At 34.4% G+C, this 24,293-nt stretch overlaps 3 protein-coding genes across 5 annotated transcripts; all 3 read right to left on the reverse strand.

Moving 5' to 3' along the window:
* Positions 1–8,124: 8,124 nt before the first annotated feature.
* On the reverse strand, positions 8,125–11,162 carry LOC121939667 (type-2 ice-structuring protein-like). Of its 3 annotated transcripts, none has more exons than XM_088073562.1 (7): positions 11,111–11,162; positions 10,960–11,034; positions 10,392–10,427; positions 9,846–9,955; positions 9,621–9,755; positions 8,864–8,972; positions 8,125–8,480 (listed from the first exon to the last, which is right to left on the reverse strand). In XM_088073562.1, the coding sequence occupies exons 2-7, from the start codon at positions 11,018–11,020 to the stop codon at positions 8,386–8,388; spliced, it is 546 nt and encodes a 181-aa protein (XP_087929688.1). In that variant the 5' UTR covers positions 11,021–11,034; positions 11,111–11,162; the 3' UTR covers positions 8,125–8,385. The 3 variants fall into 3 exon arrangements, with proteins under 3 accessions (XP_087929688.1, XP_087929690.1, XP_087929689.1); XM_088073564.1 differs by having other exon boundaries at positions 9,846–9,952; positions 11,111–11,161; XM_088073563.1 differs by lacking the exon at positions 11,111–11,162 and having other exon boundaries at positions 9,846–9,952; positions 10,960–11,104.
* A 4,351-nt stretch (positions 11,163–15,513) lies between these two features.
* Positions 15,514–18,122, reverse strand: LOC121963296 (C-type isolectin Sp-CL4-like). Its single transcript, XM_088073570.1, has 6 exons — positions 18,068–18,122; positions 17,292–17,396; positions 17,089–17,210; positions 16,418–16,570; positions 16,208–16,310; positions 15,514–15,713 (listed from the first exon to the last, which is right to left on the reverse strand). The coding sequence occupies exons 2-6, from the start codon at positions 17,356–17,358 to the stop codon at positions 15,646–15,648; spliced, it is 513 nt and encodes a 170-aa protein (XP_087929696.1). The 5' UTR covers positions 17,359–17,396; positions 18,068–18,122; the 3' UTR covers positions 15,514–15,645.
* Positions 18,123–20,973: 2,851 nt separating this feature from the next.
* LOC148185768 (C-type isolectin Sp-CL4-like) lies at positions 20,974–23,738 on the reverse strand. The gene is made up of 6 exons (XM_088073575.1): positions 23,640–23,738; positions 23,302–23,411; positions 23,106–23,221; positions 22,041–22,196; positions 21,864–21,957; positions 20,974–21,158 (listed from the first exon to the last, which is right to left on the reverse strand). Exons 2-6 carry the CDS (start codon positions 23,369–23,371, stop codon positions 21,091–21,093), a joined length of 504 nt encoding a protein of 167 aa, XP_087929701.1. The 5' UTR covers positions 23,372–23,411; positions 23,640–23,738; the 3' UTR covers positions 20,974–21,090.
* Positions 23,739–24,293: the final 555 nt, after the last annotated feature.

Below are 24,293 nucleotides of genomic sequence, written 5' to 3' on the forward strand. Positions count from 1 at the left end.
AAAAGTTTACAGATTGGGCATATAATTCTCCCTCAAATTCCACTAGCTTGAATACTGATACAAAAGTAGTACTTTTTTTACTGGATAGTTAAATATTTGAACATATTTAATCACCTAATAATTACATGAATTTCATGGCAAACCATTGTGATGTTACATAGTTTATTGTGCCAAGTTAACATTTAATTGTTCTAATCATAATAAAGGTTTGGTTTCAACTATAGGAGTAAAACAAAACTAAAGAGTAAGAGTGATCGTCTGATCATCATGTTAAACATATTCAGGAAACAGAAATAAAATGTCAGAATGCAACATTGAGCCAAAAGAAAAACACATGGTGGATTATTGTAGTTTTGTAACATAGGTTTTGTTATTGATCTGTAATGTTGAATTTATGTAGTCCATTTTTCACCTCCTGAACCCTTTTCATTTGAGCTGCAGTGATATAAATTTAAAGGTTTGGTCATAAATCAGTTTGAACTTATATATGAAAATAAATAGTTTTCTAACCTATAAAACATTTAATGGGGCAAGCGTGTATGCATGCTAACACAGCGCTGAGAAACAAAGCATTTTTTAAGTGACTGTAAGGTTTAAAACAGCAAATGCAACTTTAAATGGCCTCCCAAATACATATGTCAAGATCCACTACATGGTATTTTTAACAGTTTAACAATATACCATCAGTAGTGTATCAGTGTATCAGCGTACCATCAGTAGTTGCAATTTATTTATTAGTTATCAAGTAGTATTGACAAAGTGAAATTAACAGTCTGTTAACAGCCAGCTTAGGAAAGATGACACTGACATGTAAAATTATCAGCACATTTATGGGCGAAATGCATCCCTAAAGGAGGTTAAATGTTCATTTGTTTGTGAAAAAAATTGTTGTTCATCTCTCTAAGATGTTAAACATTTGATTCAGTGGTGCTCTGCATTATTAAGTAAGCAATCACATGGTGTTATAGATATATTGTTAGATTTATGAGCCTTCAGTTGATGAAGCTGACAAAAATATGTAATTTCCTCTACACTGAAGAGGTGGAGTGACCAGCACCCATATGATTCTCAGATCCTAACTTTGAATGTTGAACAGTGGAGACTGCTGCCACTGAGAAGTGAGAGTGACCTGCAGTGGGTGAGGGTTTGACTCTGTACAGAATCAGTCTGTGAAAATCTGTCAGGCCTTGATTCCCTGCAGTGCGAGGGGATGGTTTCTTCTAGCTGGCGATGGTCGTTAGCACATGACACATTGAGCTAAGGGGTTGCTAACTTCTCATATCCAAGATGCTGTATCTGATTTAGACTGACTGAAACGTGGCTTATTCCCCATCCTGGGTTTAACAAGTAGCACACACTGCTTATCTTGGTTAGTACAACATCCCCTGGATTATTGGGAAGAACACCCTGAAATTGTACAGGAGTAGGCATACAATTCTCCACTTTAATTCCCATTTTAAATACTGTTTTTTTTTTTCAAAACTTGTACTATTATGGATATTTAAGTAGTTGAACATATTCAGTTACCTAATGATTACATCTGTTATTTCATGACATACCATTTTGATGTTGCACAGAGTTATTGCCTCAAGTTTACATTTCATTATTCTAATTATAATAAAGGTTCTGTTATAACTAAAGAGGTAAAACAATACTACAGAATAAGATACTCTGTAAAGCATCTACAAACATTATTTAGATAGTTAAAATGTTGTCAATGGTTATTGATTGTATGGAGTAAAACTAATTTGGCCCTTTTAAATGTTTTTATAGGTGAGCTACATAAAGAGTACATGTTTGTGTCCTGATTGTGTGATTATCATTTTAAACACATATATGAACAGAAAGTCAATGTTGACATGCAACTTTGAGCCAAAGATAAATGTAGTGGGTTATTGTTGTTTTGCAACTTTTGTAACCTATTAAAAATTTAATGAAGGGCAAACATGTATGTATACCTTACAAAGTGCTTAGAAAGACATTATTTATTAAGTGACTCAAAAGATTTAAATAGCAACTGCAACTTTATAATGGTCTTCCAAATAGTATTTCAAGATCTGCTACATGGTATTTGTTAACAGTTTAACAGTTTATTACCATTAGCAGTTGCAACTTTGTAGAAACCATCAAACAATGTTTATAAACAGTTTTCAAACCAACTATTAATAGTTAACAAAGTGTTATAAATATTTGGTCTATCTATCCAAGAGATATTTATATTGTATAATTTACTTTTTTGTTTTTACAAGGTTTACAAATTAGTTGAAACCATTAATACTTAGTTTATGTATTTATACAAGACTGTATAAGTCTTGGTATTTGACTAATAAAATAACAATCTATAACATTACTTATAATGGGTAAAGTTAATTAGTTATCATTTCTTCATTGGTTATCAAGGAGTATTGACAAAAGTATAATTAACAGTCAGTTAACAAATTATTAATGATGCCTATAATACAGTATTGCCAGCTTCAGAAAGATGATACCGACACGTAAAATTACCACATTTATGGAGTAAGATGCATCCTAAAAAGAGGCTGAGTATTCATATGTGTGAAAAAAAATGTTATTCATCTCTGTATGATCTATGTACATTTGATTCAATGGCTTTGTGCATTCTTTAGAAAGCAATCTGTCTTTATTACATTCACACAGTTTTATAGATATATTTTTATATTTACTTGGCCTTCAGTTGATGAAGTGGACAAAAATATGTAATTTCTTCTACACTGAAGAGGTGGGTGACCAGCACCCATGATTCTCAGATCCTAACTTTGAGTGTTGAACAGTGGAGACTGCTGCCACTGAAGTGGAAGTGACCTGCAGTGGGTGAGGGTTTGATTCTCTGCAAGTCAGCCTGTGAAAATCTGTCAGGCCTTGATTCCTGCAGTGCGGGGGGATGGTTTCTTCTAGCTGACAGTAATTCGTTATGGTCGTGAGGACATTACACGATGGGCTTCAGGGTTGCTTACTTCTCATATCCTAGATGTTGTATCTGACTGAAACATGGCTTTTTCCTCTTTCCTGTGTTAAACAAGTGGATGTTGGGTAAGATAACGTTAAACTGTAAAGAGTAGAAATACAAGCAGAATTCCACATTTGTCGTCAATTGCACAATTGACTACAAGCTATTCAAAAAAAGGAGTTAAACATGTTTTTCACATGAAGAAACATCTGCTGGGAAGTGACATAATAACCACATGTATGTAATATCACTGAAATAATTGAAAGGTAATTGTTTATTAAGTGGCCCTCTAAAGCAGTAGGGCATCTTGGCTCTCAGTGGCTCTGTTTGTCTGAATTTTTAACGCACAATGGCCATCAGAAACACATTAACATTAGTTAAACTTTAAGTGCTAAAGAGTTGTTTCAGTTGACAACACTGGAATGTAAAGACCTGTAAAGCTGAGTGTCAATGTAAACTTATTTTAGCAATCTCACATGCCTTCATGCACACTCTCTGTGCCGCAGTGACAATGCTGTATACCAGCCCTGTATTTTGCCAACTAATTTACAACTCTATGTGTTACCAACTATAGTTATCAAAACAACCAAAAATAGATATAACAATAATAAAAACTTAGTTCTGGGTTGCACAAACCTCTTTGAATGGGGTCAACAGAAGATAACTAGTGAAGGCCCATTCATAGATGTGTATCCTGCTGTGATGGTTTTGAGATGAGGTGTTGGTGGCTCATCACCATTTCAATGCCCATCAAAAACACTAACATACCAGTTAAACTTTAAGTGCTAAAGAAAGGTTTTAGTTCACAATACTGGAATTTAAAGTCCTGTAAAGCTGAGTGTCATTGTGAACTTATGGTATTAATATATTATTTATGCCTTTCACTTCATGCACACTCTTTGTGCACTGTGACAATGCTGCATGCCAGTGTGTGTAGTATATGTTATAGACTGTAGTCATTAAAAACAAACATCTTTGAATAGGGGTCTAGATTGAATAATGCTAAAATACACTTACAAACACAGGTGTTTCATCCATCACTAAAAACTATTCATTTGAACACAATGGAACACATTACAAAACAAGATATTTGGTGTTCAAATCCATTACCTATCATAATAGCATGTGAAAGGAGCCTTGAGAATACATAAAAGAGTCAAAGCTAAAACCAAAATGAATGGCCATGACCTTTGACCCATAAAGCTGCACTGCATTAAATACCAACATGACTGAAGGATATCACAAAATGAGCTGAGGACACTAAAAACCACTGACAGTGGACACAGTTTATCACTGTATCTATAAATGCAAATTAAGACTTAACTATGCAAAGTGAAAGCCAGATATCAGCAAAATCCAGAAACACTGCCAACTTCCCCGGACCTGAGCTCATCTGTCACGTCACAGTGAATATTAAGACAAGTTATAATTGTGTTCACATTATAGCCTTTATTTTAAAAAGCTACAATGGCAACATTTCTTGTGCCAATTTACTAAACAATGAGAAGCTTTACTGAATAGATACATTTTTGTATTAGATATTTTCTCTTTACAAAATGCACCTTTCTATTTCTTTTTCATTAATCTATGGTGGAGTGTGAATATCACTCTGTCCTATCAAAGGGAACTTGTGTCATTATGTACCAACCAACTTGGGACCACCGTCGCTTTTATTCTATATGTGGCCCTTTTTTCTGTAATGTTGATCAACAAAGAAAATGCATTCTTATGCATATAAATTGAAAGCTTTTTTATACATTGTAAAAGAGATCCTGCTTGTAATAACTCTTAATGGGAATTTCCAGTAAAAGTCTGAAAATAAATCTATTTTTATGATTAATCAGCAAATACTGTTGCTGACCTTTATATCGTTTTGGTCCTTTCTGGGAAACCCTTCATTGTAAAGGTGAACATCTAAAGTAGGAATTCCAGTATGTTTTTCCATGGCCAAAGGGATCAGCCAGTATGTGTGATATCTCTGATCTAGACACTAGAGAAAGTCTCAGACTTGTAATGTCATGAAGTATAAAGTCTGGAGCTGCTCCTTCTGCTCATCGAGAGCCTAATTTTTGGGGACCAACAGAATGTTTGTTATCCCTAAACCCAAATGAACTTTATTATATTGGTATTGTCAGTTCTGTAACAGAAAATGTTCCCATATACTTATAACATTGTTCTGGCTGTTCTCAGTGTCATCTAGAAAATCTTTCACAATTTCATATCAATGGAGCAACTCTACACTTTATATCACATGACATCACAAGCACTCCAGTTTTTGGATATGGGAGCGAGTAGCCCATGTTTACTAATGTTTTAGACTGCCTTAGATCATAGAAATAATATGTATGTATTTTAGAAATGGGCATAATTTCCCATTAATACAGTATCAAGCCATAAAAAGGTTAAGCCAGCCACTAAAGTTGAGCCTTTATATTCTGTTACACAAACATACTAACAAATCATATTTGAAGAAGAAATGTAACATTATTCAGATGAGATTTTTTTTCACAAGTATTATTAAATATGTTTGTATGTGCTTTACATGGTTGAGTGTGAATGTCACTCCGTGCTATCTAAGAAGGAACTTGTGACATTATGTACCAGCCAACAGTGGACTCATGTCATTATATCCTACTCAAGGGTGGACCTTCTTCTGTAATGTGCACCAACAAACAAGTTGCATTTCTTTAAGTACACAGACTGAGAACACAAGTATATTGAAAACTTGATTGACATTCACTACTTGTGAAAACTGGTCAGGTAAGTATTTTGGAAATTGAACAATTTTAAAGGTCAAGTCAAAGTTTGATGTTACATAATTTTAATTTAAAACTCCTTTTTAGTTTTCTTACAAAAGGAAATGGAGTGTGGACATTTTTTTTCTTTTAGAGTGCAAAGTTCAAAGAGTACAAACAGAAGTCGACTTATGAAGGCCCATTCATAGATGTGTATCCTGTTGTGATGGTTTTGAGATGAGTTGTTGGTGGCTCATCACCATTTCAATGCCCATCAAAAACACTAACATACCAGTTAAACTTTAAGTGCTAAAGAAAAGTTTCAGTTTACAATACTGGAATGTAAAAGTCCTGTAAAGCTGAGTGTCATTGTGAACTTATCGTAACATTTATTATGTGCCTTTCACTTCACGCACACTCTCTGTGCACTGTGACAATGCTGCATGCCAGTGTGTGTAGTATGTGTTACAGACTGTAGTCATTAAAAAAACAAACATCTTTGAATGGGGTCAAGATTAGATAATGCTAAAATACACTAACAAACACAGGTGTTTCATCCATCACTGAAAAAACTATTGTGAACACAAAGGAATACATTACAAAACAAGATATTTGCTGTTCAAATCCATTAACTATCTGCCATAATAGCATGAAAAAGATTTAGAGAACCTTGAGAAATCTCTGCATAAAAGGGACAAGGCTAAAACCAAAAATGAATGGCCATGACCTTTGACCCATAAAGCTGCACTGCATTAAATACCAACATGATATCACAAAAATGAGCTTGGGGACACTGAAACCACTGACAGTGAACACAGTTCATCACTGCATCTATAAATGCAATTTAAGACTCTACTATGCTAAAGTGAAAGCCAGATTCAACAAAATCCAAGCGCCACTGACTTCTCTGGACCTGAGCTCATCTGTCATGTCACAGTTTGATTTCTTTCTTTTGGAAGCAAACAGCTTTTAAGAGATTAGTCACAGACTTGTGTTAAATCATTTTATAGTGATTAACTAATTAAAATAAATATATTATTTATTAAAATAAGTAATTATATTGCTGATCATTTTATGTATAATGTTACTCGTTTATAGATTTATTTTTCTGAATTTTTGGTGATACATTGGTAGTTACAATTGGTCTGGTCTAAATATACATATATATATATATATATATATATATATATATATATATATATATACATATATAAAACAAAGACAACAATAAAGTTATTAACAGTAAATAGTAAGATAAAACTGAATTCACAGGATTATGGGAGCCTTCTTTAAAAGATATACTTTGCTTTGGCAAGTATTATTTCTGTAATATTTATTATCACAAAAAATGTTGATATATTGCAAGCAATAAAGTTTACATACCCATTTTTAAAGATACAAATGAAGTTTTAGTGAAAAAGAAGCACTCTATAGGTGAGAGAACCAGGATAAACCAGTTTGACTGCAGTATATGGATGTCCCCCCCTTTGATAGGCAGGCGCTCAAGGCTTCAGGTCCCCTCTTGGCAATTTCTTTAAAAAATTGTAAAAATCACATTTGCAGTAATATTGTGAAAGAAGACCTCAAAAGTAAATTTTCAATTCTAGTTTTGTATTTTTAAAATGACTGCTAATAAAGGTTCCCTCTTGGATAGTACACTTAGATAGTCCCCTATTATTCATGTTCGCATGTATGTGTGTGTGTGTGTGTGTGTGTGTGTGTGTGTGCTCATGTGTAGACGTGTCTTTGTATGTATGTGTGGACGTGTCCTTGTGTGTGGACTTTGTGTTTTTTTCTTTTGTTGAATGTGTTTTCCTGTTTTCAGTTTAGGATTTCAGGTAAGAAACCTTTAATTTGTTTGACTTTTGATTTATTTCAGGTAGGTTTAGGGAATGAAGCGTGTTTTGTTCCTTATGTTGGGTTATACTCACATCCGAGACAAAAAAACTGCTGTTTTGCATAACAGTTTAAGATTCATCTCAAGTCATTTCATGTCTTTTTGTAGCAATATTTTGCCTCTGCAGTGCTTTGGTGTCAATTTTAGGTCATTTTTGTTATCCTGCAGCAATTTTGTGTTTCTTTGAGGTCTTTTTGTGTCTCATTTTGTGTCTGTATGGGGTCATTTTATGGGTCTTTTTGTAGCAATTTTTTTGCTATTATGTTATGTCTTTTTGTAGTAATTTTGTGTCGCTGCAGTCACTTCATAATATTTTTAAGTCATTTTATAACATGTAGTATATATTTTATGTCTCTATGAGATAATTTTCTTTTTGGGTCTATTTGCAGTAATTGTTTCTCTCTTTAAGGTCATTTTATGCTGTTTTTGATCACTTTTGTATCTTTGTAGTTATTTTGTGTCACTTTGCATCTCTTCGTGGTCTTTTTAAGTCTCTTCTTGTTCATTGCATAACATAGAATAGCTTGTTTCAGTGCTTAAGCCTTTAATTTTACATAAGACAAGAAAAAGAGTTCACTCTGCAGTATGCATATATAAAAGCATTCAAACACATTCGGTCTCTTGTTGAAAGGCTCAGAGCCTCAGAGACAATCCAGCTCCCGTGTGTCACTTGTCGGTTCATTTCTTCAGTGGCATTACAGCGATAGAAAAGAAAGACTCAGCTCACATGTGAGGCTGATGTTGGAAAGACAGATGTATTCAAAAGCATGTGTACAATGTGTACTTCATTCTTCTGCTTTAACCCCCAGTATTCTGTACTTCCTGGTGCAGACAGACGGTAATCGGTGGTAGCATTGACGGTCATCCCAGCACTTATGAGCTGCAAGCACACAAAAAGGTGAGTCACTGAATGTTACATAAACAAAAACTTCAAATAATTCTTAATACATACACTTAGATGACACGACAATATGATCTGCGATAAGGTACAAATAATTTTCAAATGGTAAATGATGTAATACTGTGTATTTCTACCCACAAAATGATTTTAGAATATTAAAGAATATCTGCTTCTTTGCTCAAGACACAATTATATTTGAGATTTTTTTTTGATATTAATCATAAATAAGCATACTATAAAGTTGACATGTATTGCTTGGAAAGTGTAAAAAAAAAATCTATATTTTTGGACTGTTGTCAGTTAAAATTTCACATTTTATCGTTATTATTATCACTTCTTCAATAGGCACAATGTTGTTTTACCTCCATGATTGATTTGTAGACAGTCCTGGTTGCCGTGGTTATTCGGCTCTCCATGACACCAGTACTGGTAGACAAATGGTTTACCGTCACTCCAGAACCATTGCCTCTCCTGGAAGAAAAAGCAAAACAGAAAATTATGTAAGAAAAAAGAGAAAAATAGGGAAAAATTAAGTATAAAAAGGGTTTATAATATTGTGGAAAAAATTGGCTTTAAAACCTGCAGGCTCATGGTTTTAGGTGGCATGTTTCTTTCAAAAATTTTGTGGCATTTATTTTTATCTTTAATTTTTTTTCTTCAAAATCTATTTTTTTTTAACCTTTGAAGATTCAATTTTCCTCAGAACTTTTTTTAAAAGAAAAAAACAAAAATTTTTGGGTTATTTTTCTTTTTTTTTCTTCAGGCTATTTTTAAAAAAATATTGGCCACTTTTGTTTTCTCTAAATGTTTTTGGCATTTCTTTCCAGTCTTTCATTCTTTTTGCCTGTTTATTGCAATTATTTATTGATTTATGTGAGATAACATGCCTTCCATATCTGCTGGCCTGCCGATAAAAAAAAGCCAAATTTCACCATTTATTACAGCCAGAAACTGTAATATTACAGTATTACAATATTTTGTAAAATGCAGCATTGTAATATAATAAAAATATAGTATGAGTCTAGTTTTATATAAATAAATAGTATGATCCACATTTAATTAAATATTACATACATTTTGAGCGCAATGTTTAAACTTGTGCAACAATAAATAAAATACCTCTTGTGCATCAGAGCCTCCGATCCATGCCTGCCTGTACACGTGGGTGGCACCAAATATCACCTGCTGAATCTTACGGTACTCCCAGATGTTGCGAATGGACGCCAGGTGTCCTCCATAGCGCAGACAGTTTTTCTACACAGGAGATAAACAGAAATAAGTTGCCAAAAAAATTGTAAAAACGTTGTTGTTTGCATATAAATGAGCTTGTTGCAGAGACGTCACCTCAGCTCTCGCCCAAGTCAAATATCTTGGGATGTAGCGGTAACAGCGACCGCTGTACGCAGTCCAGCCGCTGGGACAAAGTAACCATCTCTTGTCCAGCTCAGTCTCTGCTGAGGACAAAGACAGTTTAGTTAATGCATCATCTCAAGTGAAAATTCAGAGACTTTACTAAATCGATTCACCTCAATGGCATGAAGAAGCTATAACATATGACAATATAATGATACCATAAGTTAACATAACATCATTAAAGGCATTCTTACATAGAAACACAATATAAAATCACAGGATGCATGTTGTAAATATATAAGATATTGTAACATCACACCATAACATAAAATAATAGCATGTTAAAATAAAACATTTAGTTAATAAAAAACAATATAACATACATTATATGATAATATAAGTTAATATAACATAATAAAACATTTTAAGAAAACAAAATATAAAATAAGAAGATGCATGTTAAAAAACACATAAGATTAAGTACTTAATTATAATAAAATAATATTATGATTAAAATATTAAAGTTTTAAATCTCACCTGTTTGGTCCTTTGCGGGCGTTTCCTCTGCAGGAGCTGTATTATTAGATTATGTATTTAAAATGATGTCAGCAAAATAAACATAACTGATTCCATTAATATTTTCATTATAATTATATAAATATATTTTTATAAACATATTTTTTTAAACAAAAAAAATATATAATTATACTTTTTAAAATGTCACAGGAAATTAAAAAAATCAAAAGTAAATAATTATTATTATCATGATTATTATAATAACAGTAAGTTATAAAAAAATATTATTATTATTATTATTATTATTATTAATAATAATAATAATAATAATAATAATAATAATAATAATAATAATAATAATAGATTTTTTCCCCCTTTCCTGTGTGAGCTGTGAGGTCTAACTTTTATTCATTTTAGTTTATTTTTTTGTGCTTTTTTGGTCCTTTTTTGTTAAGTTGCTCATTGCCTTTTTATACTGTTTTTTGAAAGAAATCAAGCTGATTTGACCAACTTCCAAAAGGTTCATTGACAATACTTACATCTGTAAGATCTGTATTGGATGCATATATAAAAGAATAAAAAGACTCACCAGCAGCTCGAGTCAGAGCCATCAGGGCGCAGACGAGCGCAGACGCAGTCAGAGACTTCATGGTGCAGATGAGGACTGTATTAAACACACAGAGACGTGAACTCTCAGTGCAGAGAAATAAAGTTAGAAGATGACTAAGTTTGGTGCAAACCTGCAGCAGAACTTCTCTTCTCTTCTCTTCTCTGTGAGGAGGTGCTGCTGAAGGGGAACACCACTTTTTATAACCAGCCTCTTACTAACATTTCTTAAAAAAACAAGGAACTGAGGAGAGGCGTGTGAAACGTTATCAGACACAACACACACAGAAAATTCACACTTTGTCCGTATTGGCCCTCCAAGCAAACTCAGACTGATGATTTAGCTTCTTTTTTTTTTTTTCTTTAAAGAAATGACCTCAGGCTCTGTGCTTTTGTATTTTAGCTCATATCACATTAATGATAATCATAATTATCATAATAAAATTTATTTGTATTGCACCTGTCATACAAGAAATGAAGTCCAACATGCTTTACAAGAAAGAAATTAAATGCACCAAGTGCTTCACATCAAAACACACAAAAGACAAAAAAAAAAAAAAAAACCATAATAAAACCTGCATGTAAAAATAAAATGAAATCAGAACAGAATAAACAGAATGCATCTTTGAATGGATAAAATCCACTTCATAATACTATTAAAAGTAAGATGAAATAAGGATAAAAATTTAGTGCACAGAATGCATAACATGAAATGGAAATGTCCAGTGAACTACATTCATAATTATATATTTAAATATTTTACAGAATAATATATATATATTTTTTTACCTTTTTTTTCAAATAATTTCTTTTTTTTTTGTCTTATTTGAATGTATATTTAATACCTTTTTTGTGCAAGTTTTCAGGTAATTTTCTTATACTTTTTACAGATTTCTTGCTAACTTCTGGATCTTTTTTTAACCCTTTTTTGTGTCTTTGACAGAAAAAGACATTTTTATCAGGTGTCTAACCAAAACATTGACTTCAAGACAAGGAAACCCGAAGTCCCAAAATGTTAACTAATTTTTAAGTTTTCTGACTCATCGCCTCACCTCACTTTTTTAAGGTGCAAATAACACACAGCTAAGCATTTGTGTTTATTTTTAACCCTTCATTCACCATTTAGTAGTTCATACATAACAACAAATGCAAAGTCAACAAAGTGATAGCAGTGGATCGGAATAATGGGATAAAAGTAAGAGAGCAACAATAATACTGAAAATAAAGATACTCGAAAATAACAAAACAAACAAATAAGAAAGACAAAAAACAAACAATAGACAAGCAAAACAAAATAAAAAATAAACAGAGCACTGATTGCCTGCATTTCATAAAACATTTTAAAACCCTTTTCTCTTTTTTCAAATTTTTTTTTGCCAAAGTGCAACTTGACTGATTCATAAAACCCGTGACATTATTAATTTTATATTAATATCTCATTAATAAAACAGCAGCAGATTAAAAGACAAACTGCTGCACTGACTGAATTTAGAGAGACTCATCATACTTTTCCAGTGTTCAGTATAAGAAGATTTTAAAAAAAAGGCCAAAGGGTGATTTTGCAAAAAAATAAAACCTTCCGCAGTGACACGGCAGAATTTAAATATCATTATCGAGTTATGACTCTGATGCAACAACTCTACTTCTGTTTGCTGCTTTTCATAAAGACTGAGACTAGATATGGCCGATAACAGTGTCATGCCTTTTTTAAAAAGGCTTCTTTAGATGGAGTGGATAGCGACACTCTATAATGAAGCAGTGAGGTCGACAAATGAAGTTGTAGTTATAGTTTTAGTTTAGTTTTTAGCTTTTGAATTTTAAATCAACATCCCTTTTCTGGTGCTGTGTTCTTTTCATAAACATTTAGATCTTTACACTCTTTTTTAACCCAATCAAATTTTTATTTTTCTCGAGAATGTGGCAAGAAAATTACCTGAATTTTTGCTTTAAAAAAGGGGGAAAATGTAGAGAAAACTACAGTGAATGTCAATATGAACATTGTAAAAAAAAATAATAATAATTGAAAAAAACAAAACAAGAGAAGGCGTACCTCTCAGTCCGCTGCACACCGTTTTGAGGAAGCATGTTTTCAGATTGAACGTGACCTGGTGCAGGTTTTTCTGTGGTAATCAAACCTATGAAAACAAGCAATATTAATTGCTAATTAATAATAAATGTATCAATATTTAATTTAATTTCTTAAAAAATGACAATAAATCCAGCTTGAAACCTTAAATATGCAACTTTAAACTAAAAGCATGCAATAAAAAATGAAAACGTGTGTGTGTGTATGTTTGTGATAATGACTTGGCATTCAGAGTAAAACCTTTTTCTTCACAGAGCTGACCGAGTCATAACGATGTGGTCGAGATAAAACTTAAACTTTTATGAAACAACACCTCGACTTCTCTGCCGAAGTCGCTTTTAGAGGCTTCGACTTCTTCAAAACGTCGTGGAGCTCTGAGAAACTGCGCTGTGGGCTGATTCAAAGTCATGACAATATCTGCAAGTCATGCTGAAAAACACTTTAACATCCCACGCTCATATCGCTCTGCACACATTACACTTTTCACAATCAAGATTTAAAAAATATTAATATTGTTTTCTGCTTTCACTGAGTTATTTTTTTTTAACCAGCATCAGTCCTAATCATTAATACCAAAATTCATCACTTTTTAGAGTTTGAAATCCACTTTAAATATATAATTGTGATAATTATAAATATGTCTGACTCTTTAGCTACTAAATGTTCACAAGCTGGTCTCTAAAGCAGTTATCTGCAAGAAATTAGTAAAAAAGAAAAAAAAAAGAAAATTAATCTTTTTTTTCTTTTAAAGAAAGTAAAACCAAACAAAAAAATGACAGGAAATGGGTGCTTAATTTTTTTGCTTATTTTTTTATTTTATTTATTTTTATTTTATTCTGTAACATGGTTTTAAACAATTATGATAATTATGAATATAGTTTTTCCCCATTTATTTTTTTCACAAGCTTAAAAAAAATCCAAATATACTAATTTCTTGCAATTTATGGAGCATTTCTTATCAAGTTGCTCACTGCCTTTTGCTCAGGGCTGGTTTAAATAAAGGTTAAAGGCATCTTGAAAGTGATGTTGATCTAGGTTTCAAAGGGTTAAAGGAGACTTATCTTAATGTCCACAACCAGAAGTCGACAGGAGCATCCAAACAGGTCCAAGATGAAGATTTAACTGATCCCAGCAGCTCCAGTGATCAGCTTTAGTGTCCGCGCTCACATAAACTGCTAATCTGTTTACTTTTATTCTTATATTTACGTCTATTTAGATATTTTTCGAGCACAGATGTGCAGAAACTGAAGTAAACTTTGAATTATCTCCTCTTTCAGACACTCTCACTCCCCTCTGTTCACCTTCCTGCTGCTTTTGTTTGCGCTCCCCTCCCCCGGCGCACAGGTGAGTCTCATTCCCTCACCTGGTTCCCTGATGCTGCTCTTCATTTAAAGGAAAAAGCACAAAAACTCCTCATTTAGGCACCACTACAGCATGTATGATGAACGCTTTGAAACCTGAGCAACTTTAGTACTTGTAGTGTTTCTTTCATAAACGGCCATGAAGAAGGGCATGAGCAACGAAATAAATGTCTAAAAATTTGTAAGAAATTAGTAAAAAGTCACAAAAAATGACCTGAAAAGGACCAAAAAAAGTAAAAATAAGGAACAAAAACTAGTGGAAGAGAGGCTTAAGAAAAAAGTAAACATGAAAAAATATTATTATTGCAACATAATTTTATATAAGAATTATATAATAAAAGAATTATATTTTTCAGGACATTTTGGACACAAAAACAATCAAATGAAAATGTCTAAGAAAATTGTAAACATAAAAAAAGATATTATTTACAGCATATAAGATTATTCCATTGAAACCTGAGCAACTTGGCAGAATTTCTTTTAAAAAAGGGAGGAGGGCCATGACCAACTTAACAAAAAGGCCCTAAAAAAACAGTAAGAAATTCGTAAAAAAGTTACAAGAAAATTATCCAAGAAAAAGTAAAAAAAAAAGAAGACGATGAAATTGTCCGTAAGAAAAGGGTAAACATAGAAATTATTATTTTCTGCAACATCATTTAAAATGTTTAATTATAAGAATTACAGTGTTTTTTGTTTTTTAATAAATATTTTATCTGTCCATCTATTTTTCATTTTTTTGTCACTTCTTACTTTTTTTTTTTTTTTTTTTTTTTGCAATTTGCAGGATATTTCTTTCTGTGTTTCCCTCCATGTTTTTCCAAAGACATTTAACAAATTTTCTTAGGGTTAGAGGTTTAGATGCTTGTGAAAAGGCGTAAGAATGCAGCACACAACTGATGTCACTCCAGGTTTTAAAGGGTTAACCTGACACCTTTAACTTGCAGGCGGGTTGATGATCAATGTTTGGTCGAGCACATTTTTATTCACAATTAAGATATTTTTTTCTACAGATGTTTTAAAAGAAATGCATCTGAAGAGCTTGAAGATCTCTACGCTCATTTTGCTGAACACAAATAAAGACGCTGTAACGTGAATGCTGAAGCGTTTATTGCAGTAACTTTAAAAGCTTGCAGTGTTATCATGACACAGACTGGTCCCGCTGCAGCACAGCTGATCGACTGTCCATGTCCACACTGACTGAAGACGTGAAATCAGCTGATGATCACATCTTCTTGCCGCACATGAAGAATTTCTTTTCTGCGCACTTCACGTCATTCCAGTATCCCAAGCCTGGAAAACACAGAGAAAACATCCCGTTTGTCATTCAGTGGCGTCAGGAGTGACAGCATAAATGTCAGAATTCAAACTAAAGAACTTCAAATAAATTTAAAAAAATTATATATATATTAATATATAATAAATATTATTTATGGGGACAGGTCTGGGTTAAACTCACATACAAAAAATGAAAATTATGGCAATAAATATGCAAAAAATACAAGAAAATTAGTAAGATTAGCACCCCACCCCACACACACACACAAAAACACAGAAAAATGGGAAAGTAAGAAAATAAAATGACATTTTTATTAATAATAATAACAATGATAATAATAATGAAAAAAATTGTGACTTTTGATAATTTGTAAACACTTTAAAGATCCTAATTATAAATCTGTTTGTGCGACTGCTTCTTGCATGATGCTCTTCAGAAGCATTTGCACTTTTTTCAAACTCAGAGGCACCTGTTCCCTAAAACTCTCCCCTCCTGTATTCGTGCTCACCGGTCGTCTCCACGCAGTGCTCTATTCCATTAGAGTTGTTTGGCTCACCAGAGTGCCATCTGGTGTAGCTTACTCTAGATCCATCGTTGTTTTTAAAATACGTCTAAAAAACACAAAGGTGGGGATCAGTGATGATATGACGCACATATTTTTCTCTGTATCATGATTCAGAGTTTCTCCTCCAACTGATCCATCGATCAGTTTACTAACCCTTTGCCTTCTGCGGTCCCACGCTCTCGTGACTCCAATCCAGAAATTATGTGATGAGTGACCGCTTACACGCTCCACCAAGCAAAGCACTCCCATCATCTCCTCGTAAGAATGGATTGAAACCAGATCAGCCCCTTCGCTTTTGCAATGTTTCTGAAATCAACAGAAATGTGAGCAGGTGTGAGTCTTTATCATGACTTTGTCATAACGTTTGTACACGATGAAGACAGATGTATTTTCTCTGATGCTCTGATTCTCCAACACCTTCTCAACACAAGTCATCACATATCGTTGCTTTGCAAGCAGCCTGATAACTAAAAAGAAATAATTAATCATTTAATAATTGACAAAATGTAAATGAAGGCATAACAGCACAATGTATAATAAAAGATAAAAATGTTAAAAATAATAAAACGATTTAGTATAACAGTAAGAAAAACTGTATAAATAAATAGTCAATAAACAAATAAATAAATTTTAAAAGACAGACTAATACAGTATTAACTAAAGTTAAACAGCCATCTCTGAGATGTCGAGGAAAAGTACAAAGTTGCAAGAAAACAATAGACTTACTAAAGTACGAGTATGTCAAATTTCTTTATAAGTGTAGTGCGGTTTGTGTGTGTGTGTGTGTGTGTGTGTGTGTGTGTGTGTGTGTGTGTTTGGATCACCTGTGCATCATGAAAACTTCTAGAGTGCTTGAAGAATTTAGCACAGTGATGATCATCGATGCTGCTCCATCCTCCGCTGCATTGGTTATCGGGATGGTTTTTACATGCTCTCAAAAATGGTACTAGGGAACAAAAGAGCTTTAAGGAGCAAGTTTCCTTTCAGTTTCAGTTCAGTCATGTTTTGGTGATGGTACGGTACTTACAAAAGGCTGTCGCAGAGTCCAGGGTGAACACCACCAGCAGGACAGCAGCTACCACAGCGAGACGCATGTCTCAGGCGTCTCCGACTGTCAGAGATGGAGTTTGATCTGAAAAGGTGACAGTTTGAAGTGTGAATATTTGCTGTAATTTTTCTTGACCAGGCACTTCCTGGAGTCTCATGATGACAGCCAAACTTTAGAAAATAGTCTGGCACATAAATCCACAACATATTGGTTTTTTACATTTCAGGTTTTTTTTGCAGATTAAACAAACGAGATAAAACGTGTTAATGAGTTACTTGTTACACATAGTTGATCACTTTAAAACAACAACATTCAAATGCTTGACATTTGTATATCAATGTTAATTTGGTTTGCATTTTACCCAAAGGACCATTATTTTTCTGTGTCTAATGGGAATTTTGTCTAAAAATTTTGTCTAAAAATTTTGTCTAAATGCTGATGAAGTACGAGGAGTCCCCCAGGGTTTAATGCTGATGAAAAAATACATCAGATCATAAAGTTTTCTTGTTGCAGGCTGATATTCTTCACCTCCAATTACTTTGGCTACTTGATCCCCACCTGCCTTCCTAAAAACTCTGAAGTTCAGGGAAAGAAATTTCATAACATCACTCAAGCAAGTCTATGATTTCACACCTTACAATGATCTGGATGACTGTGAAACTTTGCCAATATATTAACTTAATCTGGGTCCTAGAAAGCCTCGCATCAGATATCAGATTCAGATATCCAACGACGTACAGAAAGAAGATACTCACCACGGATGTGTTCTGGTTTCTCGTCGCCCCCTGTCTGATTGTCAGACGGCTCATCCTCTAACTCTTAAACCCTCCACTCGTGCCCTGCGGACATGCCAATAATCTGCCAATGTAAACAACAATTTTATTTTCGAAGGATGAGGGACAAGAACAAACACAAACACAGCACGAAGTTGTTGCCATATGCCTCTGAGACACAAACCGTTCGTGTGAGAAATTCATTATAGCTGATTTGCGGGTCTCTTTGATCCCACAGTTACCTGTTAAAAAACATCTAAACTAGGCGGGTTTCCATTAAACCTCAAATTGCGCAAATTGAAAGTGCGGATAGAAAATCTGCCTAATGCAAAAATGTAAATTTAAAAAAAAAAATCCCACTTATCGTAAAGAAGTTTTTATTCTTGCATGAGGTAGTATTTCAGATTATTTTGCAAAACTGCAATGAAAACACTTTTTTGTCTTTTATAAGTGACGTGATGTTCAACAGAGTCACGACATTTTAAAAACATGGGCGCCGTATGTGTAGATGGAGGAAATGACCCTGATCTGCCAACACGTACTTTTGTTACCCAAACCGAACCACTTGTACCCTTACAGCCTAATCCCACCACATGCTTTTGTTGACATCCTGGTGTTGGTTGCCATGGTTTTCTGCTGTTGCCTAAACCACTCATGCCTTTGAAGGCTGATCCCACCATGTGCTTTGTTTGACGTCCCGGCGTCGGCTGCAACATCCCAGAACATCAGCAGCAGCTGCAGGAGTCTCCTGACAAAGCACTGATGTGACGAGGTTGGATGAGTTGATTGGATCCGTCTTATCACGCCACATATGTAAAAAATGTTTAATGAAGATTTTAATTCCTCACTTTACATGTAAGGAGGACATTGAGAGCCTGGAGCAACCACTAAAGAAAGTTTGCTCTGACACTTTATATTTGCAGTTGTTGGGTGGAGATGTCAAATATCTGTAGATGAACTCAAGTCCTGGAGTGAACTTTAAATTGTCTTTTGGTTCATGTGATCTTTGGGTTCACTTCAGCACAGGAATGGAGAAATTTTTTAAGTTTGTGAAAAGATTTTGACTGAAAAGTTTTTTTCTCACCATCATGAATGTCATCTTTGATCACAAGGAAAGACTGTTGCTTTTTGAACGGAGAAAAAATCGACTCAGACAGAAATGAACTCACTGATGCATGAAGACGAGACACATATTAAACTGTCAGGGATGTGGAATACTGTGTTTTTATATATATACAGACACTGAGGTTGATTAAATGAGATTTTTAATCCTTTCGAACCTGGATTGCATCAGTTTCTTTGTGTAGTGCGTCCATGTAACCTGACAAAATGGACTCTTCCTGGCAGAAAATGTCTGAAAATAAAAGTAAAAAGTGACAAGAAAATTACTTGAAAATTGTTGCTGAGGGAAAAAATGCCCCTAAAAGTATTATTCTTAGAATATTATATGTAAATTTATGTTACAGAAAAAAAACTTTTATTTTTCACACTTTCTTAAAGGCATTTTCCTGTCTCCGTTTTTTATTTTGCCTAATTTCAGGTCATTTTCTTGTAACTCTTGATTACTTTCTTGCTCATTTCATTGTCTTCTTCTCATGAATTTGAAAGAAGTCCAGCCAGTTTGTCGAGGGTTTAAAGGGTTAATTTAGTAGCATTGATCAATATGGACTTGCTGCATGTGAATACACAAAAAGACATTAAATCAACATAAAAGTCTGTATACGTATATTTGCATTAGTCCACAACCCTAATACTTTAATATGTGACTGTTCTTCATGCATCAGTGGCTTTCACCAACTTAGAACATTTCTTCATATCTGTGCCAAAGTGAGCCCACATGAACCCAAAATAAATGTAGAAGTTCACTCTGGGACTTGAGTTTGTTGACAGATACTTAGCATCTTTAAATATAAAGTGTCAAAGCAAACGTCTTTGGTGGATCTCATCAGTGTGAACTGCCTCCTAGCTCTGATTATCCTCCTTACATATGAAGTGAGGAATTTAAATCTTCATTAAACATTTTAACGTTGGGATGTGATGAAAGTGACCCAACCTTGCAAATTAATTTGGTTCTTTGAAAACAAACAAAAAAAAACTCCACTACTTTTACAAGTTTCTTGAAAATATATAAAGTCAGTCTCCAGGAGGTTAAATAATGTGCAGTCTTTGTAATGAAATGAAATGTAATGAATAATTTGACTGCTGCAACTGTCATTTTGGTGTCCTATAAACCCACGAGGGTTGGACACATTGTGTGCATGACACGAAAATAAAAGAATATAGAGAAATTATATCAATAACCTAACTATTGTGTGCAGATATTTAAATTGTCGACTGTACAGCGATGGCAGTATCATTTCTATTTCAAAACTAAACCCAGATGTTATAGACTCCAAATTAAAAGTTCCCGAAAGCACTGAAATTAATAACAATGCTGATAATATTTATTATAACTATAGTCTTCTAGATATTTTCCCTTTTTTCAAAAAAAAAAATTAACTTCTAATAATTTCTCCCTCTCTTTTTCACAAACTACTTTTCAGGTAATTTTCATGTCACCTTTTCCTTATTTCTTTAAGTTTGTGGAACATTGAGCAAAGTTGCTCAATGCCTTTGTAGCAATCTTTTCAAAATAAACCAAACCTATTTGTTCAGGTTTCAAAGGTTTAAATGGATGTGAAAGGTGTCTGACTGCAGCAAAACTGATGTCGCTCCGGGTTTCAAAGGGTTAAACCAAGAGCGCCATCTTGTGGGCTTAGAAAATAAAGAACATGGTTCACAAGATCTTCATTTGGCCATCACTAAAACAAATGGATCCGGAAGAGGTTGCAGATCCGTGCGCGCACAATACACAAATAAAACAAGACACTGGGACGTGAATCCTGAAGCTTTTATTGCAATAAATTGCAGAGTTTGCAGAGACTCGTCTGCAGCACAGCTGATCGCTGCACAGCTGATCGACTGTCCACGTCCACTCTGACTGAAGATGCAAAATCAGCTGATGATCACATGTTCTTGGCGCACATAAAGTATTGCCACTCTTGGCAGCTTGCATCATTCCAGTATCCCCAGTCTGGAAAACACAAGAGAAAACATTTCATTTGGTGGCATCAGGAGTTTCAAACATCCTTCCAGCAGTAAATTAAACACAATCTCAGCATTCAAACAGAATTATCCTGTTATTTTAAGAATGTTTGAGCAGGCAGATAACGGGCCTCATGCAGGAAAAAACGTGCTTGTTTTAACTGGATTGGACTGATTTCTCTCGAAAACATTTATTTCAAAAACATGGGAGGAAGAGGCAATAAGCGACTTAAAATGAAATGAAAAAAAGAAAGTAGTAAAAACTAAATTAAATTTTAAAAAGTAAAGGGAAATTACCACACACACAAACACACACCAAAAAAACTATCAAAGAAAAGGAAAGTGCTCAAAAAATGATAAAATAACTTAGAATATATAATTCTAATAATGATAAATATATAATTATCAGGACTGTCTGTCTCTTTGGCAAAAAAAATGCACAAAATGAGAAAAAAAAAGAAAAAGTACAAGAAAATTAGCAAGAAAAAAACAAAGAAAGAACGAACACAAACCAACAAAACTCTCCCCAAACAAAAACCGAAAAACTGGGAAAGTTAAAAAAAAAAAAGGGAAATTACATGAAAAAACTGCTCAGATATAATAATTCTGTGAAATAACTTGTGATTTTTAAGCATGATAGCATGATAGTTCTCTTGTACGTCCCTGCCTTGACACCTCCTCTATTTTTACTCACCAATGAAGTTCGACTCGACGCAGTACTCTCTTCCTTGATAGTTGCTCGGCTCACCACGATGCCATCTGGTGTACTTGAATTCAGTGCCGTCATTCTGAAGAAGACAAAAGTGGCCGTTGTTGATGACTTTGTACTGCAGGTCTTTCCTCAAAATCATCCATCGATCAGTTTACTCACCCAGCCAAACTTGTGATTTCTCCCCATTACCTGAGCTCCAATCCAAAACTTATGGCGAACCTGTTTGGCGGCACGTGCGGCCAAACACACCACGTTAATCATCTCATCCAAATTGTGGATTGAAACCAGATTACCTCCTTGATCTCTGCAGAACCTCTGAAATCGACAGAAATGTGAGCAAGTGTGAGTGATGAAGTTGCAGCGTCGGCAGTTTGTTTGAGGAACAGCTGTGTCGTTGCGGTCCAGTCCAAAAAATATGTAATAAAACCACAAAATGTCTCCATGCTGCTCATCCAAAGTATTTCAGGTGTCCTGAAGCCCAAACGTACCAAGTTGTTTTGAAACAGGTCACTGGTGTCATGTTTTTAGCCTCTTTATAGCTTTTAGCTCCTCGTGTGGGAGCTGCATTCACTTATGTGCATTCACGTCCAACCAGCTCACAACATCTGCTACCCAGAGGCCTCCCCCACAAACACAAGTATTAAATCTGACAACTTGTTTCTTGTTGCTAACTCCACAAGTCTCTCTCTGTTTGTTTGTATTTTTTTTAAATATTTGAATCCTGGACACCATTTGCTTCAATTGTTTGGGAAATGAGTGCAACACCTTTTCCCCGTGAACCTCCAGCAGCGTTTTGTGGACTAAAAAACTTCACCCGACTTTCCGTCGGCATGAAGGTGAGGAGATAATGACTGAATTTTAATTTTTGGGTGAACTATGTGGGGATTTTAGTTTGTGTTTTTTAGTTAGATAGCTTGTTTTGAGCTCGGGGGGCATCTTGCCCTATAGATGCCCTCTACAAGATTTTCATTTTTGTGCTGTACCAACAAAATCAGTTACTCTACCATTTTATTTCGACCAAAAGGACGGTCGCATCATCCTGCACATTCTAAATACTATTAAATACTACTACTACTACTACTAAATACTAAATACTACTAATACTTTTTAATTTTACAGTAAATTAACTTTGTTCTTAAGGCGGGCATCTTCTCCCATCTTAACTGACCACAGCCACAATAGGTGTGATACTGTAGTGTGTGCGAGTGTGTGTGTGTGCGTCACCTTTGCAGCCAAATAATCCTTGTACTCCATGAAGAATTTAGCACAGCGTTTTGCATCAACACGGCTCCATCCGTTACCGCACGGCTTATCGGGATAGTCGTTACAAGATAGTGGACCTTATCGAACAGAAGAGCTTTAAGAGACAAGTTTCTTGGGTTTAACATCAATAATGTGTCAGAGGTGGTACGGTACTTACAAACTCCTGCTGTCGCAGAGTCCAGGGTGCACAGCACCAGCAGGAGAGCAGTTACCACAACAGGGCGCATGGCTCAGGCCTTACGGAGAGCTCAGCGTTCGTAATTTGACCTGAAAAGGTGACAGTTTGAAGTGTGAGTATTTGCCGTGATATATATCACATTTCAGTTCTTTTGCAGATTAAACAAAGATATAACGTGTTTATGAGTTGCTAGTTAGACATAGTTGCTCACATTAAAACAACATTTAAACACTTGAGAATTGTGTCTTAGTGCTATATTAGTTTGCATGTGATCCAGAGGACCATTATTTTTCTGTATCTCACAGGAAGAAGCTCACCGCAGATGTGTTCTGGTTTCTTGTCGCTCCTCCGTCTAATTGTCAGACGGCTCTTCCTCTCACTGTTAAACCCTCCACTCATGCCCTGCAGACATGACAATATCCTGCCAATGTAAAGAACTCAGGTGTGTTCGTAGGATAAAGGATATGAACAAACTCAGCATGAAGTTGTCATATGCCTCTGAGACACAAACGGTTGCTTAATCTACATTTGAGAAACTCACGAGTTGAGTTGTGAGTCTCTTTTATCTCGCAAAAGCCAATTTAAAAAACATCTAAACTGCCACTTTAAGCATAGTTGCAGCAACAACATTCTCTCAGTGCATGTGCTCAAAAAGTAAGTCATGATAATGCATCCTGTACTGTCTACAAGGTTAAAATTTCATGCAGTCACATATAAAAGTCACATGCCAGTTTGTTCGCCTTGTGGCAGAGACGTGAAAAGAAAAGATGGTGAAAAGAAATACAATAGAATACAGGGATGAAAAAAACCTTCTTAATTTACCAGATTAGGGTCTGAAATATATGAGAAAAACTGAAATATTCTCTGGTGATAAGAATGTCACAAATTTAAGAGAAAAAACTCGGAAAAAGTGTCTTTTGTTTTTTGTCAAGGAACATGTTGCCGCTCTGCAGTGGACCTCAAATGCAGGT

This window comes from Plectropomus leopardus, chromosome 23 (assembly GCF_026936395.1).
Source record: "Plectropomus leopardus strain MGB_pleo_1.0 chromosome 23, ASM2693639v1, whole genome shotgun sequence".
Taxonomy (NCBI): domain Eukaryota; kingdom Metazoa; phylum Chordata; class Actinopteri; order Perciformes; family Serranidae; genus Plectropomus; species Plectropomus leopardus.

Excerpts from the sequence above, each read along its gene's own strand:
- LOC148185768 (XM_088073575.1), bottom strand. The coding sequence starts at position 23,371 with ATGCGCCCTGTTGTGGTAACTGCTCTCCTGCTGGTGCTGTGCACCCTG. Across the intron at positions 22,197-23,105 it reads AGGATTATTTGGCTGCAAAG|AGGTTCTGCAGAGATCAAGG; the intron begins GTGACGCACACA and ends TGTCGATTTCAG. Across the intron at positions 21,958-22,040 it reads GAAATCACAAGTTTGGCTGG|AATGACGGCACTGAATTCAA; the intron begins GTGAGTAAACTG and ends TGTCTTCTTCAG.
- LOC121963296 (XM_088073570.1), bottom strand. The coding sequence starts at position 17,358 with ATGCGTCTCGCTGTGGTAGCTGCTGTCCTGCTGGTGGTGTTCACCCTG. Across the intron at positions 17,211-17,291 it reads GGACTCTGCGACAGCCTTTT|TACCATTTTTGAGAGCATGT; the intron begins GTAAGTACCGTA and ends TTTGTTCCCTAG. Across the intron at positions 15,714-16,207 it reads GCACTGCGTGGAGACGACCG|GCTTGGGATACTGGAATGAC; the intron begins GTGAGCACGAAT and ends TGTGTTTTCCAG.
- LOC121939667 (XM_088073562.1), bottom strand. The coding sequence starts at position 11,020 with ATGAAGTCTCTGACTGCGTCTGCGCTCGTCTGCGCCCTGATGGCTCTG. Across the intron at positions 10,428-10,959 it reads GGCTCTGACTCGAGCTGCTG|CTCCTGCAGAGGAAACGCCC; the intron begins GTGAGTCTTTTT and ends CTAATAATACAG. Across the intron at positions 8,481-8,863 it reads TCTACAAATCAATCATGGAG|CTCATAAGTGCTGGGATGAC; the intron begins GTAAAACAACAT and ends GTGTGCTTGCAG.